This window comes from Rattus norvegicus, chromosome 5 (assembly GCF_021556685.1).
Source record: "Rattus norvegicus strain SHRSP/BbbUtx chromosome 5, alternate assembly SHRSP_T2T, whole genome shotgun sequence".
Lineage (NCBI taxonomy): Eukaryota > Metazoa > Chordata > Mammalia > Rodentia > Muridae > Rattus > Rattus norvegicus.
Genome location: NC_141538.1, coordinates 147458025 through 147477057, shown reverse-complemented (window position 1 = coordinate 147477057; position 19033 = coordinate 147458025). Strand labels below are relative to the sequence as shown.

The following is a 19033-nucleotide window of genomic DNA, read 5'->3' as shown; positions in this document are numbered from 1 at the left end:
AGCTGTCCTTCTTCCATCCGGGTCTGGCTCTCCAGCTCTGTCACTGTGCACCCCACTTTCCCCCCACACACAAGAGATGAAGGCTAGACTGATGACCTAAGAGACCTGGTCTAGACACCTAGAGGGGAGCTTCTCGTTTTGTATCTTGAGTAACCAGGATAATGTGTACTACAGGTAAAGAAAACACACAGGGAAGAGCTGTCCAGGGAGTGGCAGTCAATGCCATCTTCTAAGGAGGTTCAGAAACCAGGCAGAGTCTGTCTCTCTTTTCTTTTTTTTTTTTTCCGGAGCTGGGGACCGAACCCAGGGCCTTGCGCTTGCTAGGCAAGCGCTCTACCACTGAGCTAAATCCCCAACCCCTGTCTCTCTTTTCTTGACCGGATGTTCCAGTGAGTTGCTGCACGGAAGTCAGACTCTCTATTCAAGACGATAAAGACTTCCGGTCTCACCTGGAATGCCATCTGAAGGGCCCATCGCTCTACCACTGATCCAACCTTTCTCCAAGTTGCTTACCTAACACACTCCAGTACTGACGATGCGTGTTACATCCTTCTGCATGTGTGTTATGTCATTCATTGTTTTCCTCTGCATGGTTGCAGCTCCCGCCTGAAGCCGTGCCACGTGCGGAAGCAATGCTTGAGAAGTATTTTTGAAACGGACGAACTCCTCCTGAGTTCAAGTCACTCACTAGCTGTCAGACACTGGAAAAAGCACTCGACCCTTCTAAGGCTCAGTTTCCTTCTCTGCAGTGTCGAACACAATACAGAGTCCACATCCTAGAGAAGGGAAGGGTAGCATTAAAGCTCAGGATGTAGCGATTGATTGATTGTTCCCAGAGCTGGAGGAGGGAGGGTGTAGCCCCCTTGCAGGCAGGAGGAGTTGTGACCCCATCAGCGCCTCTAAGAGCAGCTCTCCTTAGTGTAGACCGGAGGCATACTGAGAACCCCCACCTCCCAAGGTGGGGACATGCTTCTGTACTGGCCGGTCACAGGCCTGCATTCGCCTAGGCTACGGGAAGAGAGGATACAGTACCTTGCCTGGAGGAGTACTGGGAAGAGCTAGGTACATGGATGGTGGGAGGTGGGATTAATTCTTAGAGGGACTGGGGGATGACATTCAGTGTAGTAGGCAGGAAAGGGGGTCGGGCTCTCTGCGGCGGAGGTAGCAGGGGGCGTGTCTGGCCCCTGGAAGACCTTGGAACTGAGGCATAGGCTCTCCCTCCTCCCTAGAGAGCCCCCAGTTCATCTGGCTCCGGAGTTGAGGTGCGGGGGCAGCGAGGGTGCCTATCGGATTCCGCCCTCGGAGCGGGGCGACAGGCGGCCCCGCGCCCAGGTAAGGGTGGATTGTTCCTGGCTTAGGAGAGCAGTCCCTGGACACTGACCCGCCTCTTTCCTTGCCCCTCCGGGTCGGCTTGCAGAGCTGGGGGTCCGGATCATCCTCCCAGGGTGAAGTGCTCCCTAGAGAGGGGGCCGGGGCATCGAGGGCGTTCCGTTCTCTCTCCCGGGAGGGGGCGGGGGCGGAGCCTAGCTGCCGGCGGGGGACCCCCCCAGGGGAGGGGCTCCGGGCCAACGCTGCGGGGCGTCTCCTTCACAGTCTCGCCCGCCCCTCTGGCCGCCTCTGCCGCCGCGCGCCGCAGCAGCGCCGCCTTCCCTGCGCAGTCGGTGTCTCGGCGTTGCTGGGTGAGTGGGGGCCGCTCGAGCCGGGGTCGGGGATGAGGGGAGGGAAGCCTGGGAGCCAGGAACCCAAGTCCAGTGTTCCCCAGCCCGCTCCTCCCCGAGCTTCGTGGAATTCCTCCCACCCGCGGCGCTGCCAGCCCCGGGGGAAATCGCACGGCGCTCTCCAGGGTCCTGACCGCCAAGTGGCCGGCTCCCGGGAGTCGCGCGTCGACCGTCCCGGGCGTCCCCTCCAGGAGGTACCTCGAACCCAGTGCGGGAAGGATGGAGGCGGGGGCTCAGGGCCGGCGCCGGGGAGGTTTGGAGGGGATGCTAGGGCGGGTTTCTCAGATCGAGCTGTGAGATTCCTCCTATTTTGGGCACTGGGGGTCTTTGAGGAGAAAACACATTTCTTCCAGCTGGGAAAGGCAATGCCGAGGGTGGCCGAGAGGAAGGGGCACCTAGAGGAGCGCTCCTGCTCAGCGCATCACTCTGCCCCCGCCCCGCTGACCCAGTTCCTTGGACCTTGAGGAGGGGAGTAAGGGACACGCTCCCTTGTTCAGCCCTGCGCATTTCCTCAGTCCCTTCCCACACACTTGTTCCGTGGCTTCTCAGCCTGGGGCAGAAGAGGCTGATCCAGAAAGGAGGGAGCACCAACTTACAGGAACATGCATGACACACACTACTGAGGACAGACACAGGTCCCCTCACATTCCTGGGGAACGTTCCTCTCTGTGACAGGTGCATGCCCGCTCAACACGCATATAGAATTCACATGCAGACATGCACGGAAACGCATAGGGAGATAGATGCGGTGCAGAGCCCAGGACCCACATCATGGGTGAGCATACGCATTCAACACGCACCCACACACATGTGCACACACATGTGCATAGAGCTTCATGTACCCACATGCACAGGAACCCTTTTCATCCTGTCTTACTCGTATCTCCAACCTCAGGACCCACTTGCACACACCCCTACACCTATGCTTATGACTGCCCGGCTACTTCCCCTCTGTCACTTGTGCTTGCCTTACACTTTAATCCCTGCCCTGAGGGGACCTTTTGAAACCAGAGAAAATGTGAGTGATGAGGGAGGTTTGGGTGGGCTGGGTAGGCTCCCCAAGAAAAAGAGTCCTCCTCAGGTCTGAGGAAGGGCTGCAGCTCCCTCTCCTGGGACCTGGCAGCACCTCGGGGATAGAAAGACAAATGACAAGGGTGCCTGAAGGTCCCACGTGCAGCTGGCCATGTGAGAGGTGTCGGCATTCGAGTTGGCGTGTCATGGCATGTGTGAGACATGTGGGGTCGTGGGCTGGTGTGTCTTGATGCTTGGTGTATGGGAGTTGTGCGTGGTGCTGTGTGTCAGTGCGTGTGAGTTGTGTGGGGCAGTGGGATTATTGCGTGTGGAGGCACGGTGACCCATGTGGGGTAGAGGCTAGTATGTGAGTGGCAGAGAGCCTAGGGAGAACTCGGTGATCTGTGTGGCATCATGTGTGCTGGGGGACATGCACTTGCATATCAAGCCTGATCTTTGTGGAATCTGGATACATGTAAATCATTTTTACCCATTTAACATGCATGTCGCACCTGCCTCCTCAGACATGATTCCAACATGTTCACAGGTATTAACTAATTTAATTCCCGAGATAACCCTATGAAGTAAGTGCTATTATTAAACCCCCTTTGTGGTTGAGACAGAGAGTTTAAGGAAACTGTCCAAGGCACACAGCTGTTAGGAGGGAAAGCTGGTATTTGAGCCCAGGAGTTCTGGCTTCGGGGTCCAGGTTAATAACCCCCTGTTAAGCATATCTTCAGGAAGAAAATCAGTGTCCGAACAGCAAGTCCGCTGTGGAGTCAACAGACCTCTGGGAAGCCAGGAATGGGGCAGCAGGTGCAAAGGGGGGTTCAGAAGCGTTTCTGCACCCTTCTAGGACACTCTGGGAGTCAGCTCTATTGATAGTGTCCTTGTGATCTGTAGCAGACCACCTTACTTTTCTGAGCCTCCCTTCTCATGTAGAAAATGGAGCCAACCCAATGTCCCCTTAGGAGGGTGAAAATGTGTACTTGTGAATGGGCTTACCACGGACAGCCAGAAGGGTGTCAGTGAGCGTGAGCTGGACCCTTCCTTCTTCTTTGTGTCTGTTCCCCAGACATGCACGTCACAGAGCAGAGTGTGTGGTCTGGGGCCACCTCTCTCTTTTTGGGTCAAATGAGAGTTTGGGGTATCTTGTGTCTGAGGGCCCTTCTGGAGTAGTGTCAAGGGACTAAAAGGACGTAACCATTGCTCTCTCCTTTCACTTCCTTTGGTTGGGGGGAACCCAGGTGGGACTTGGCTCTTCTGCCATGGGCAAGCAGAATAGCAAGCTGCGGCCAGAGATGCTGCAGGACCTGCGAGAGAACACCGAGTTCTCTGAGCTGGAGCTTCAGGAGTGGTACAAGGGCTTCCTGAAGGACTGCCCGACTGGCATCCTCAACGTGGATGAGTTCAAGAAGATCTACGCCAACTTCTTCCCCTACGGCGATGCCTCCAAGTTCGCCGAGCATGTCTTCCGCACTTTTGACACCAACAGCGACGGCACCATCGACTTCCGGGAGTTCATCATCGCTCTGAGCGTGACCTCGCGTGGCCGCCTGGAGCAGAAGCTCATGTGGGCCTTCAGCATGTACGACCTGGACGGCAATGGCTACATCAGCCGGGAGGAGATGCTAGAAATTGTGCAGGTGAGCGACCATCGACATTGGCTTCTCAGCCTCCGTTTCTGAACCCCTCCCCCCCTTTTTTTAGCCTCTGGACATACCTGGTCCCGAGTAGTGGCAGAGGATGTTTTTCTCATCCTATTTACAAAAATCTTTTAGAATGAAACGACTTTCCATTGAAAGAAAAGCAGAAAGCTAAAACTACTGTAGAGTTAGAGGCAGGAGGGTCAAGAGTTCAAAACTAGCCTTAGCTACCAAATGAATTTTTTTTTCTTTTTTCTTTTTTTCAGAGCTGGGGACCGAACCCAGGGCCTTGCGCTTGCTAGGCAAGCGCTCTACCATTGAGCTAAATCCCCAACCCCTGAATTATTTTTTTAAAGATTTATTTTTATTTGTATGAGTACACTGTAGCTGTCTTCAGATACCAGAAGAGAGCATCGGATCCCATTACAGATGGTTGTGAGCCACCATGTGGTTGCTGGGAATTGAACTCAGGACCTCTGGAAGAGCAGTCAGTGCTCTTAACCACCCTGAGCCATCTCTCCAGCCCAACCAAATGAATTTGAGGCTAGCCTAGACATTATGAAACTGTCTCCCCTCCCCCACTAACCCATCAAAGGAGAGAAAGAAAACCCTAGAAAGTTCCTGAGTATCCTTAGTCCACACTCAGCTAGAGAGTTTCCTGGCGTTTAGTATCGCTGTGCACCCTGGTTTCTGGCTGTTCTCAGGATTCATCCTTTACCTCTCCGGTAAGAGATGTATTTCCTAAGAATAAGACATTCTCTTACATAAGCCATAGTATGATTAACCAAGTTAAGCAAGTCAAGATAGTTAACACAGAATAGAAACAACACTGTTCCTATGCCATTGTCCACTCTCTTCAGAATGTTCCCTGTTGCTCCCCCCTCCCCCTTGCTGGTCTGGGATCCTACATTGAATTTTGTTTCTCGTTATATTTATTGAGAGACAGGATTTCACTCTGTCGCCGTGGCTAGCCTGGAATTCACTTTATAGATCAGGTTGTTCTCCAACTCACAGAGACCCACCTGTCCTTTCATGTTGAGCGCTGGGATTAAAGGCGCTCCTCTGTACCTGGCTTTGTTATTCTGGTTTAATTTGGAATAGTCCCTCCCCTTGCTTTGTCTTTCCCATCTTGACATTTCTGATTTACGCAAGTTATATTTGGTTTGGTTTGGTTGGAGACAGGTCTCTCTAAGTAGCTCAGACTGGCTTTGAACTCATGATCCTCTTGCCTTAGCCCCTGAGCCATAAGGTTACAGGCATGTTTCCCTGTCCAGCTATGCTTGCTCATTCATTCATTCATTCATTCATTCATTCATTCATTCATTCATCTGCTAGCTGTGTTCTATCAGCCAACCTCATCCCCAGCTTACAAGTCCTGTTTTAGGGGCTGGGGATTTAGCTCAGTGGTAGAGCGCTTACCTAGGAAGCGCAAGGCCCTGGGTTCGGTCCCCAGCTCCGAAAAAAAAAGAACCAAAAAAAAAAAAAAAAAACAAATCCTGTTTTATTGATCCTCATTTACTGAGGAGGAAAAATGCTTTGAAAGAAGAAGGCACTTGCTGGAGATCTCACCGCCTGAGTGGGCCACTTGTCTCCAACGTTCACATGCCATCTGGACACCCAGCCATCGCCTAACTAATTGACAGAGGCACCACCAGAAACCAGCACTGCCTGAGATACTGAAACCCCTGAGCTGGGCACGGCCTTAGGGCAGTCCCGTGTGTCTCAGACAGGTAGGGCCACTTGCTTGACGTAGATCGAGCCCAGGCTGGCCACGGCTCCAAGCTGCCTTTTATGAAGGCTCTGAGCTCTCAGGCAGGAGAGGAGGCTTCCAATTCTGGACAGGCTTTAGCTCTTGTGCTGCTCATCTGTAAAAGTGGAGCAGACACAGCGAGGCTGATTGCATGAGGAGATTTAGAGACTTGTCATAAATGTCTTTTCTTAGTACCAACTTAAGTATGAAATGCATTAGGTTTATTTCGGAAGCCTTCCGCGGCACGGTGTCCCCTTAGCTCACTGAAGGCGGTCAGTGCTGAGATTCTATTTTACCCGCCTGCTCCTCGTCCACTTCAGACATTTGTTTTTAGACAGGATCCCCATCCCCCACCCCTCTCTCTGTAGCCCTGGCTGGCCTCTAAACAGTTTAAAATTATATTTTTATTTATTTATGGGTAGGGCTCATGCTGGAGAATCAGTCCTCCTTCTCCTTTATGCAGATCCTGGGGATTGAACTAGGGCTGTCAGATTTGTCTGCAAGCATCCTAACAGAAAGTCATAAACCCACTGGCTTTTTTCCACTACTCCAAGGCACTGGTAGAGATCAAGAGCTCTGTTGGGGTTGGGGATTTAGCTCAGTGGTAGAGCGCTTGCCTACCAAGCGCAAGGCCCTGGGTTCGGTCCCCAGCTCCGAAAAATAGAAAAGAAAAAAAAAAAAAAAAAAGAGCTCTGTTGAGGGCTATGTAGGTACCCGGTACTTGATACTCGGTACTCGGTACTTGGTACGCGGTGGATGTTAGTGACTGAGGGACTCAGACATGGCAAGCATGACTCTGGCAGGCTCCCCCCTCCCGCCCCCAATCCCCTCTGCCTTGCTAAAAACTGTTAGCATTTTCAAAGCTAGCCCCCAAGGTCTATTCCCTTATTTGGCCACTCCCTCCTTCTGAGGCTGACTGCAAAGGCCTAGCTGTTAAAGTATTGAAGTCCAGCAATCAAAAGCCCCCTTTGGCTTGCCTAATTAACATGTCAATTAAAATTAAACACCTCATCTTACCAAGGGGTTTCCCCTTTGCCTTTTTTTTTTTTTTTGGTTCTTTTTTTTTTTTTTTCCGGAGCTGGGGACCGAACCCAGGGCCTTGCGCTTCCTAGGTAAGCGCTCTACCACTGAGCTAAATCTCCCCTTTGCCTTTATAAACCGCCATTTTCCTATGGGCCACATCTGTCTCCTCTCTATCCAGAGGCAGTCCTTTGTCCTCTGGGACAAATTCTCCACCTCTGTCACCCACCCCCCCACACACACACCATGTTCCCCTCCCCTTCTCCCTCATTCTCTATCTCTTGGCTTTGTCTCTTATTCCCTGCCCTCTGTTCCTTTGGAGCAAATGAATCTCTATTGTGCCCAGAACCTGGTTCTAGTGGTCCTGAGCCATCCTTTTCCTCTTGGTGACTGTCCGTCATTCTTCTTCTCACCCATCTCCTGCACTGGCTAACATGGCCTTGTGAGCATCCCTAAGATGCGTGTTGAGAACTGCTGCCACATAGCTCTGCACAAGGATCCTTCGTACATCTGAGCACCCTTCCCTTTTAGCCTCCTCTGCTTCGTGGGCTGATATCCACTCCAGCTCGCCCAGTCCACTGGCTCCCCCTCTTGCTGGGGACGTGGATCTCAGTCTCTAGCTTGAGTGGAATGGCTGCTGCCTGTCTTGGGAAGTGATATTTTCCACTATGTTGCCTCAGTGGTGGTCCCAGGAGCCTCCGGATCATGCAGTCCTTTTTGGAGGCAGGATGATGGGGAATTCTGGGGGGTCAAAGTAGTGGCATTGTCATTTAGGGATTCGCTGGATATCAACGAGTTCAGAGACATGTTCTTTTTCCAATCGTACACTGGTAAATCTCAGCCCTGCTGAAGCCACCACACCCAGTGCAGCAGTTAGCGAGTCCATTCCTTAGGCACCCCCGGACATTTTTTTTTCTTTTCTTTTTTTCCGGAGCTGGGGACCGAACCCAGGGCCTTGCCAGGGCCTTGCTCTTGCTAGGCAAGCGCTCTACCACTGAGCTAAATCCCCAACCCCCGGACATTTTTTTAAAAACCAGTTTCTGCCCTCTAGACCCTGGCCTCCTCTATGTCACCCCAGAGGCTCCAGACAGCTGAAGCAGACGGAGCTTGTGAGCCCCAGGGCCTGATTAATGACAAGTAGGCTCCAGTGAGACTCTGAGCTAGCGAGCGATGCAGACAATTATTTAGAAGGATTGTCACAAGGGGAATGGCCACCCTCTAAGTCACTGCTCAGCCCTCTTCCCTTCCCAGCCTTACACTGGGTGGTGGCACAGTGGGAGGGAAGAGGCAGTGTGCTTCGTGGAGCTCCCACTCCAATAAGAAAGACAGGCACGGGCCGTACTGACGAGGTCCGGGACAGGTATATAAAGGAACACCTAGGAGTCCAGGGCACTGAAAAGCCCGAGGACACAGTAGATGACGAATAATGACAATATAAGCTGCTATTTAGTGACCACTTACTCCAGCCACCGTTGTACTTTTCTATCTCATTTAGTCCTCCAGACAGCCCCGATGAGATACACAGCACTCCCATTTTACAGATGGTAACTGAGGTTCATGGTGGCCATGTTCTTTCTTCCTTTCTTTCTTTCTTTCTTTCTTTCTTTCTTCCTTTCTTTCTTTCTTCCTTTCTTTCTTTCTTTCTTTCTTTCTTTCTTTCTTTCTTTCAGATTTGTCTATTTCATTTATATGAGTACACTCTAGCTGTCTTCAGACACAGCAGAAGAGGGCATCGGATCCCATTACAGATGGTTGTGAGGCACTATGTGGTTGCTGGGAATTGAACTCATGACCTCTGGAAGAATAGTCAGTGCTCTTTTTTTTTTTTTTTTTGGTTCTTTTTTTCGGAGCTGGGGACCGAACCCAGGGCCTTGCGCTTCCTAGGTAAGTGCTCTACCACTGAGCTAAATCCCCAGCCCCATAGTCAGTGCTCTTAACCGCTGAGCCATCTCTCCAGCCTGGCCAAGTTCTTTTTCAAGGATATAAAGCAAGTGCAGAATGGACCAGGATGTCACTCTGATGCTTATTCTTCCAAATTGTCTAAGCGTACATCCATCTGCTCTCAACCTGTGGGTTACCACCCCTTTGGGGGTTGAATAACCCTCTCACAGGTGGTCCGCATGTCAGATATCCTGCATATCAGATTTTTATATTACTATTCTCAACAGTAGCAACATTAGAGTTACAAAGTAGGAACAAAAGTAATTGTGTAGTTGGGAGTCACCGCAATATGAAGAACTGTATTAAAGGGTTGCTTGCAGCATTAGGAAGGTTGAGAATCACTGTACTCGACCCTCACAGGGAGCAAGCTCTGATCTAGTGTCTTCTATCCCTTCCCTTCCCAAACCGTGGTTTCTTATCCACAAAGGGAAGATTTGATACATGGTTTCTCTGAGTGGATGTAGAAATCCTGCATGTAGGCCAGGTGCACCAGGCCCTGGTGCAGACCTTTGATCCCAGCATTCAGGAGGCAGAAGCAGGTGATCTCTGAGTTCAAGGCCAGCCTAGTCTACAGAGTGAGTTCCAGGACAGCCAAGGTTACACAGGGAAACCCTGTCTCTAACAAAACAAAATTCCAGGCAGAGGCTGTCAGTGTTGGAGAACCTGAAAAGCCCAGAGGTGTTCGGTTGTGGCAGAATCACCCCTCCCGCGAGGTCTGGTGGTAGCGAGGCCGGCAGTGGACAGCTTGTCAAGTATCTTGAATGTCAAAAGCAAATGGTTTGGACTTGGTACAGAGAGTTGTGGGAGGTGACAATGGCCTTTAAACAGGGAGATCCCTGCCGTGTGCCAAGGCACTGTACTGGGATTTGGAAATTTTAGAAGTAGTCAGCAGAGTGACTGTTCTCATCTGAATGGCGGGAAGCAGGTACAAGCCTCCAGGGAAATAATTACTATCTTGAGAAGTATCTACCTAGGAGGCTCTGTGCAGCCAACACGCCCTGACCCAGGCTGGATCACAGATGGCCTAGCTAAGAAAGCATTGTACACTGAACCCCAAGGAGAAGTGGGGACAGCATCCAGAAGGAACTGGTCTGTGTGTGCCGGAAATAAGGGGGGCAGCCTGCTGATTTGGCGAGGTGGTAGTGGGGGTTTGTTTAGAGCGTTCAGAGGCAGTGTGTGGGACCGATCTGAAGGAAAGAGGCCGGAAAAGAGCAGCGCAGAAACAAAACTGGACAAAAAAAGGGTGGGAGGGTTATGGCGTGGGGGAAGAAAGGAGGCTTCTTGGAGGAGGCGTCGCTGTGAAAAAACTGGAAGTTCGAGGTGACTAGTCTGGCCTTTGAGCTCCGGGGAGCAGAAAGAGCCCCATCCCACAGACCGAGCACTACATGCTCTGTACATTTAGCTCAGCAACTCTCCTTCGTGTTGCCTCTGGAGCTCCTACACGTGGCAGCTGCCGCCCTCAGCCTAGAAGAGCTCAGGCTGTCCCTGGACCCGTGGCAGGTGCTCATTTGCATTCGTTTGCATAATGTTCCCGCCCCTTCTAGGTCCAAGCTGCCTCGACGCTGCTCTGCGCCCCCTGCCGACCGCAGATCACAGTGCCATCTCCCTCCGCTCAGCGCCCCCTGTCGGTCACCGAGCGGGAGCGCTAACGCAACCCTTACCCTCAAACACACACCTAAATTTGGCGTTCTAGGCACCTTGCTATCTGGGCTCGGTTGTCCTCCAACATCTCCCTTGACTCAGTGACACCCCCCTCCCCAAATGCTTGGCACCCACCTGAAGCTTTCAGGTTGTCGTGGCTTTTGTTCATCAGCTCCATCAGCAATTCCCACCTGGCCCTCTAAGGGCCCTGGCTCAGGGCACCCTTCAGCCTTTCCAGACTTTTCCTTATCCCCTCCTCCATTACCAGTAAAGCATGACCCTGGGATGTTTATAGAGACAGAGAGCGAGATGGGAGTTTAGTCCAGTCCTCCTCACTCGCTGATGTCCTCTCCCTCTCCCGATACCCCATCCCACAGGCCATTTACAAGATGGTTTCGTCCGTGATGAAGATGCCTGAGGATGAGTCTACCCCGGAAAAGAGGACTGAGAAAATCTTCCGCCAAATGGACACAAACAATGACGGTGAGGGGCGGGGGATGGGGGCGGAGGAGAGTGGGGGCGGGGCGGGGGCTGGGGCGGGGGCGGAAGAGGGTGGGCAGCCTCCCTCCTTTTCTCTCCAGAGCCACCTGCCTGGCTCTGCAGCCACCTTCTCCTCATTCTCAGCCCTCCCTTCTCTCTGCAGGCAAGCTGTCACTGGAGGAGTTCATCCGCGGGGCCAAAAGCGACCCATCGATCGTGCGCCTGCTGCAATGCGATCCCAGCAGCGCTTCCCAGTTCTGAGCTGAGAGGAGCCAGCTCGCCTCCCTGCCTTCACCGGCCCTCCGGCTCTCAGCTTCCTCTCCCTCGTGTCTATCCAGGCTGGGGAATCCCCTTCTGGGGTCTGCACTGTGGGGGGGCCTCTGGAGAAGCGAACCCTGCAAGGAAGGGGCTAAGCAAGGCAGCCGTTAGTCCCCACGGCCTAAGAGGCAGAATCTCCCTTAGTGGGACCGAGATTACCCCCGGGTCAGGTTCTGTATTCTTTCCCCAGACAGCTGGATCACCTTCCACCCACCCACAACCCGGAGGCTCTTCCACAACACGGGGAAGAGGGGTAGGTCCTTCTTGGGTGGTCCTCAGCCTGGAGGGAGGTGGGGATTTGTGCCAAGGTGAAGAGTCTTTTTGTTTGTTTGGTGGGGAGACCGGGAGGATTACTGGGCTGTGGGACTTTGAAGAAGTTCCCTGATCTACTTCCCTGCAGAAGAACACTTCCTGTCCCAGCTCTTGCTGGCTGGAGGCCATGGTAAAAAGAAGATCTCCCAGGATTCCAACTGGGGGTCCCCAAACCCAGCCTGCCTCTTTGCACTTGGATAACCACAGATTTACCCGTCTGTCCTCTGTATTTCTCTCTCCTTCCCCCACCTCACACACGCACGGGCGCGCGCGCACATGCGCGCGCACCACACACACACACACACACGCACGCATATGCACGCACACATGCACACGCACCCGCGCACACAGAGGCCGGCAGACAGATGAGCAGAGCCCCTCCACAGCGTTCTGTGTGGGAAAGAAGTGCAGGCCCCTGGCCAAGCCCCATGTCCCTCTGCATGCGCCACACGGAGCGTCTTTGTTCTTTTTAATAACTTCAAAATAAAGTCTTGTTTCAGTGCATTGGTCTTGGTGGCCAGGGGAGGGCGTTCCAAGCCCTCTCCCACGTCCCCAGGAGCCCTTTGATCTTTCTGGGGCTTGCTGTAGGAATCCTGGATCTGGTGAGCTTCCATAAGCTTCCATCGCTGTCTGGGCACTGGTCAGTGCAGGTGTGGTCACATGCCTCAGTAGCCATGGAGCTGCTGAGGTGTCAGGGGTCAGCTGGTGCAACTCAGTAGGTCATGGCCATCCAGGGGCTCTGGGCTTGCTTGTATCTGCAGACACAGGAACCTGGTTGTTGCCCTGGGTCTGAGGTCTCTATCTTTAGGACCACCCCCAAACTGGACGAAGGAAGGACTACAGGTTTGAGGGAGGACAGCACTATCATTCACTCATGACAGGCCAGACCCCTCCCACCGCCCAAGTGTCTCCTGTTTAATCCCCAAAGACCAGTGCTTCCCTTCAAGATTGGGAGAGCCAGACATCAGCCATGTGACTTAGCTGGCAGATCTGGCCTCTCTGAACTTTGGAGCCCTTTGATGGTGGTGAGCAAACTTGCTCCAGTTATCTGAGGCCCCGTTCAGAGAGGCACCCCTCTGGAGGTTGACCAGCCAGGGACCTCCGAGGACTATGGGGGAACTTACCGTATGGTGGCAGCTTTTCCCCCACCAGGGCCTCAGTTCCAGCAGCCGATGCACGAGCTGGGCGCAGCGCACGGCAGACATGCTCTCCGCCAGACAGAATATGAGAGAGATGGCCCAGAGGCACAGGCTAGAGCTCTGCGGGGTCCAGGGGCACAGACATCTAATTAGGGATAGGGATGTGGGTAGATTCCAAGAATGGTTTCCAACCCCTTCCAGGATGAGGCACTCACGTAAATTCGAGTAGGGTCAAAAGGACAGTCCGGTGCCAGTGTTGGGAGTTCAGTGTTCTCAAAAGTACAGGGGGCCAGGAGTGCCCTGCCCTTGGTGGCGAAGGTCACAGCAATGGAGGCCAGGAGTCCAAGGGCACAGGTCAGAGAGAGCAGAGCACAGGCCACACTCAGGCTAAACACGGTCCAGCGCTAGGCAGGAAGAACACCGGTCAGTGGATAGCATGCTTGGCCCCAAGATGGCTGCTGCCCATGGTCCCATCTGAGGAAGTGCCACATACCAAGGGGGTGCTGGGGAGATAGCGTGACAAGATGACAGCCGAAATTCCCGCAAGGATGACCTGTGGGGAAGCTTGGATCAGTGCTGGAGACCAGCTTGTGGGGTCAGACCCACGCTTGGATGAAGATTCCCCCAATGTCTTCCATGGTCCTGCAGTCTCCACTCCCACCCTGGCCTCTGGCTTTGGTCTCATAAACCCCCACTTCCCACGACCTTCCAGGGTTCTCCGTTGCCAAAAGTTGCCAAAAGACTCCGTTGTGAGTCTCCGACAAGGTCCCGTTTTTTTTTGTTTGTTTGTTTTGTTTTTTTGTTTTTTTTTTTTTGTTTTTGTTTTTTTGTTGTTGTCGTTGTTCTTTTTTTCGGAGCTGGGGACTGAACCCAGGGCCTTGCGCTTCCTAGGTAAGCGCTCTACCACTGAGCTAAATCCCCAGCCCCAAGGTCCCGTGTTTTTGCGGGCATAAGTCAGGGCGTGTGCTAGGCCGCAGGACCACGGCACATCTCCTTGGGATGGAAAAGTCTGGAAGGAATGCATTCCACTAACAAGGAACTAAGCCCCAAATTATATTAAACCAGAAACCAGGCATGGAGGTATATACCTACAATCCCCACACTGAGGCAGGTGGATTGCCGCAAGTTTAGAGCCATCCTGGTTTATATAAAAAGTCCTTTTTCAGCCAGGACTATGCAGTGAGGCCACATCTCAGACAGACAAGACACATCGTGAACAGAAGTCAGAATCTTTAAAAGAGGGCCAGGGATGGAACTTGGGAATAGAACACTTGCCTGTCACGTGTGAAGCCGGGGCTCAATCCTAAGTACCACAAAAGAGAAAGAAACTTCTAAGAGCATCGAGTTATCCCAAGCTCTTAATGACCTAGCTCTGGCCCCCTCTGCTCTAGCCTGTGCCACTGTCTTCCCTCATTGCACTGGACCTGGGCACTCACGCATAGCCACTCAGATGCTACCCACAGATCATCCTTTCTAAGATTCCTTGAATGCCCCTACACCCCCAGAGACAGGATTTCCTGTGCACCACTTAGCTCCGTGGCTGCCCTCTCCCTAGGGCTCCATTTAGCCCATCTGCCTTCTTAGTGTCGGTCTCTGTATTGAGCACAGTACCATGCGGGTGGAGTGGCAGTGTTAATTCACTGTGCAGTCACAAGAAAGTATCTCCACCTCTCTGGGCTGAGCCCCTCTCTGCAGGATGCGCTCACAGGAAGACAATCGCATCCAAGGGAGTGGGGTGAATCCCCCCCCAGCCCTGGGCAGCTGAGGAAAGCAGGGCAAAGGTGAAATGTTCCAGCCCAGAGCCTCCTGACCCCGGACTGGCCATCTTCTATGCCTTCCTCACATGGCTGCCACGTAAAACAGATACTGATTGGCACACAACACTACACTCTTCCTGCTGTCGGAGCTCCCACAGATCGAAGCCTGGTTCACCATGCCTGGAGGTCACCAGGCTGTCAGAGCTTCATTTTGTAGGCAGAGAGACCAGCTCAGAGGGAGAGAGAAGTCCCTCAGCCAGGAGTCAGTGGGTCTCCCAGAGATGAACACATCAGCTGACAGGCAGAGAAGAGCTTTTCAAACCTAAGAGCGCCAGACTCTTTCATTTATTCATTCATCAAACAGGGTAGATGTCCAGGTATCACCATGGCTACCGATTATCAAGTGGCTCATGTAGTCTACCCTCATGCTAGGCTCCTGTCTGACTGTTTTACTCGGTGTCACCAGAACAGACCTCAGCCATTCCCAGCTCCACACATTTGCAGCTGCCACACAGCCTGAACATGGAGTGACACCTTGACATGCTTGTCTGCAAGCCAGTCCCAGCATGCCGCATACTTGGGTTGCTAGTTACAGTCCACTGGGGACGCCTACGCATCCATAAATACCCGGCTCAGAGGTCTACTTCTCTGGGAAACCCTTACTGACCCTCCCTAGCTATGCTGACGTTCACTCACTCTGTACCACCACACCGTGGATATCTGTCACAGCAGATCACACGAGCCACATGCCAGGCCCCTCAGTAAGCACCTTCTGTGGATGACTCCCTCAGATACTCACTGGGAACCTCTGCCCTGCACACATACTCCCGCCACCCCCATTTTTACAGAGGAAAAAAGTGAGGCAGAAAGAGACAGAGAGAGAGAGAGAGAGAGAGAGAGAGAGAGAGAGAGAGAGAGAGAGAGAGAGAGAGAGAGAGAGGAAGGAAAGAGGAAAGAGAGTTTGAGTGGCTGCACAGTTGGTATATGGTTCTATCATTTATGGTGTAGGGTGCTTGGGGCTCTGACTGGGACCGGATCCCTCCCTCCTGCTGGCCTCCCAGCCAGGACATTACCACAATGGCAGAGGTGACGGAGAGGATGTCTACCACACAGTATTGTAGAACCACGGCGTCCCTGGTGGTGGCTACAAAGCGCAGCATGGTGCCATGGAGCACGGCTGCCGCAATGAAGCTCACGTGACCCAGCACTACCAGCACCAGGCCCGTCTTCATCAGCAACTTCCGGAACTCATCCACATTCAGGCCACCTGCGGGTGGGGGTGGGGGGGACACAGGTCAGGATCATCGGGGAGGCGCTTCCTGCTGTGGGGTGTGGGTCTTCTGAGCCTCCCGTTTGTTCGACTCTAAAAGCTTCACGGTTGGTTTGTAAGCCCTTGAATTATGAGATTGGAAAAGCACGCAGGAGATCCACACGACTGTCCCTGTTAGCCATGGTGTCCTGAGTAGCAGGGATCCAACATGATCCTCTCGCCGAGCCATCCAGCCAATCATTCACTCAGCTGCTCCATGTAAAAAAGCGCCCTGCGGGGTTGGGGATTTAGCTCAGTGGTAGAGCGCTTGCCTAGGAAGCGCAAGGCCCTGGGTTCGATCCCCAGCTCCGGAAAAAAAAAAAAAAGAACCAAAAAAAAAAAAAAAAAAAAAAGCGCCCTGCACGCCTGCTCCATGCCATACACTAGGATACCTATGAGCCCTACAGGTACTGCCAGGACTCGAGGAGCCTGCAGTGTACTGGGCAGTGTCAGGCCTTCCTCAGTAGTTCGGTAGATGGGGTCTGGCACACTCGGTACTTAACATGCAGCCGCTCAATGGAGCCGTCTATTCTCTACTTCTCTTCCTGGAGAGGAAGAGCCCTTGCTTCTCAGTGTGGACAAAGTCCATGGGTGGACAGGAAATCGGGGACTCTTAGTGCAGGTTGCACTTAACTGGGGCTGGGACCAGGATCCACTCTGGCAACAAAGACGCTTTCTGAGTGGCCAAGTCCTATCCTAGCTGGAAGCCCTCCTCCTCTGAGCTGCTCTCCGCCACAACATCGCACATATGGCCCTGCCCCCTGGACGGGGGTGGGGTGAGGGGTGGGAGTGAGGTGGAGGTGGGGCTTCGGGTTAGCCAGCTCTGAGAAACTAGAAGAGTGTGATTGGCCCTCTCAGCTAAGCAGAGCCCTTCCTTTCCTTCCTTTGCTGCTTCTAATGGACGCTGGCTCTGAGACCCTTGCTAAATCCCAGTGTCTCCAGGCGTGGCGCAGAGGCTCGACCCTGTTCCCGACAAGTGAGCTCTGCAGCTGAATGAAAACAAGAAAGGGGGAAGAGTCATTAAGGGACATTCTCTGGGCAATCGCAGGAATCATTGGGGGGGGGGGGGTAAAAGGGGGGTCTATAATCCCTGTATTCAGGAATCTGAGGCAGGAGGATTGCTGCAAAGTCGGGGCCAGTTTAGGTTACAGAGTAAGACATTGCCTAAAAAAGAATATTACTTTTTTTTTTTTATTTCAGTGGTGTAGCCACTGGTAAGTTGCCTATGTTCCAGTAAAATTCCCCCTCAAACTCTTGTAATTAACCCTAATTAAACTCAGTAACACACACACACACACACACACACACACACACACACACACCCCACACGGGGAGGGGGCACAGTTGGTAATTTTGGAGAGCAAGGAGAAGCCTGTCCAGACAGTCAGAGATTCACTGTGGACCTGGTACCAGCCCCTCCTCCCCTCTGAACTCCGGATTCTTAGGCATAGAGCTGGGCCAGGTTGGCCTAAGTGGTCTCTGAGCTCTCCTCGGGCTTGCAGGCTCTGGGAATGTCATTGCGTCGGAGGACAGGCTATAAACTGGAAAGGCACGGGGAACTGGAAAGGGCTTGTGAAGATGAACAGCCAGCCAAACAGGAAGAGGGATTGCAGCCTTGTTCCAGGGGCCTCACGGGTCCCACCCCATCCACCAAGCCCATCCACCCACCTATCAGTCAGTAGCAACCCAGAGGCTAATGGGTTTTGACTAGGCTAAAAAGCATCTCTGGACCAAGGCTTTGGTCAGACAGGAAGGCTAGGGTCCTGCATTAGTCAGGGAGCCCTAAGAAGGCTTTATTTCTCAGTTTTCACGCTGGGAGCACTGGACAACATGGTTAGCATGATGCTAAGCACTTATTAGCAGGCAGGAACTTCATCCTGGTCACGAGGTGGGTGCAACGGTCTTCATTTTACCGAGGAGAAAGAGGCATGGCTCCTAAGACGTGTATGCTGGAAGAGTGGGAACGCCTTAGATCCCAGAGTTTGCCCACGGCGTGGGGGAGGGGCACACTAGTCTACTCTGTCAAGGTCCTGGTTAACTGGTCTTTCCCTCCAGTCTGGCTGGATGAGAGGAAGGTATGGAAATGGGGCCTTCGGTAAGGCTAAGGACCCGTGGTCCTGGGCCCTAGGTCCTTATCTCTTCATCCTCCAGCATCCCTTCTCCTCTCTGCGGATCTCGGAACTTATCTAGCCTTGCCCCTTAGAAAGGGAAATTGGGCCAGGAGATGGAGGGATCACTGACCGCATCAAAACCAGACTTAGTCAGAGCTGGGTCTCACTGGCCCAAACCTGCAGTCCCCAGCTGCAGGAGATTGAGGCGGGAGGAGTTCACAGTTTGAGTGAGCTAAGTACTGAGTTCTGGGTAGTCCCTGAGTAACTTCACTGCCTCAAAATCTTGGGGCCGGCGTGCAGCTCAGTGGTAGAGCACTAGCCTAAAGCAAATAGAACCCAGCCGCTTGTCACCGCTTCTGAGAAAACTGAGGCTGAGAAAAAGGTGACCTGAAGCAGGCCAGTATGCGAAGCAGGGTTAGGTGAGGCAAGCGGCCTGACTTCAGGTTGGGCAACCCCAGGAGTGGGTTTCCCGTGTGCCCCAGCTCACCTATGCGCAGACACATGTTGATCCCAGCCAGTGTACCCCGCTGGCCTCAGCGGGGTCTCTCTCCCATCCTTCTCCTCCGCGGTCTGCGCGCCTCTTCCCGCCCAAGCAGGCTCCTGGAGGCTCCCTTCCCTGCACCCCTCCGGTCGCCCAGCCCGGCGCCCCGCGCGCGTTGTGGAGGCCGGTCGGACCGGCTGGGCGACCCCGGGACTGTGCGGCTGAGTCACGGCCCCGCCCCTGCCGCTGAGCCAGTGCCCGGCGCCAGACTGCCCTCGTTCCCTCTAGCACGCCCATCCATGGATGGATATTGAGGCTCCAAGGGGTCTCCATCGTCCTGCTGGGAGGTGATGGCGTTAGCCACCCGGATGTGGGGGCCGGACGGTGGGGACGAGGACA

General features: G+C 53.4%; 2 protein-coding genes across 4 annotated transcripts; one reads left to right on the top strand and one right to left on the bottom strand.

Moving 5' to 3' along the window:
- The first annotated feature begins 1643 nt into the window (after positions 1–1643).
- On the top strand, positions 1644–12339 carry Hpca (hippocalcin). 3 transcript variants are annotated; one of them, XM_087660608.1, is made up of 4 exons: positions 1644–1679; positions 3977–4375; positions 11105–11210; positions 11371–12339. In XM_087660608.1, exons 2-4 carry the CDS (start codon positions 3998–4000, stop codon positions 11466–11468), a joined length of 582 nt encoding a protein of 193 aa, XP_087516734.1. In that variant the 5' UTR covers positions 1644–1679; positions 3977–3997; the 3' UTR covers positions 11469–12339.
- Tmem54 (transmembrane protein 54) lies at positions 12269–18782 on the bottom strand. The gene is given in 6 exon segments (NM_001034151.1): positions 12269–12592; positions 12962–13096; positions 13192–13380; positions 13470–13529; positions 15807–16000; positions 18641–18782. Coding segments are annotated over 6 exon segments (651 nt in total). The 5' UTR covers positions 18657–18782; the 3' UTR covers positions 12269–12535.
- Positions 18783–19033: the final 251 nt, after the last annotated feature.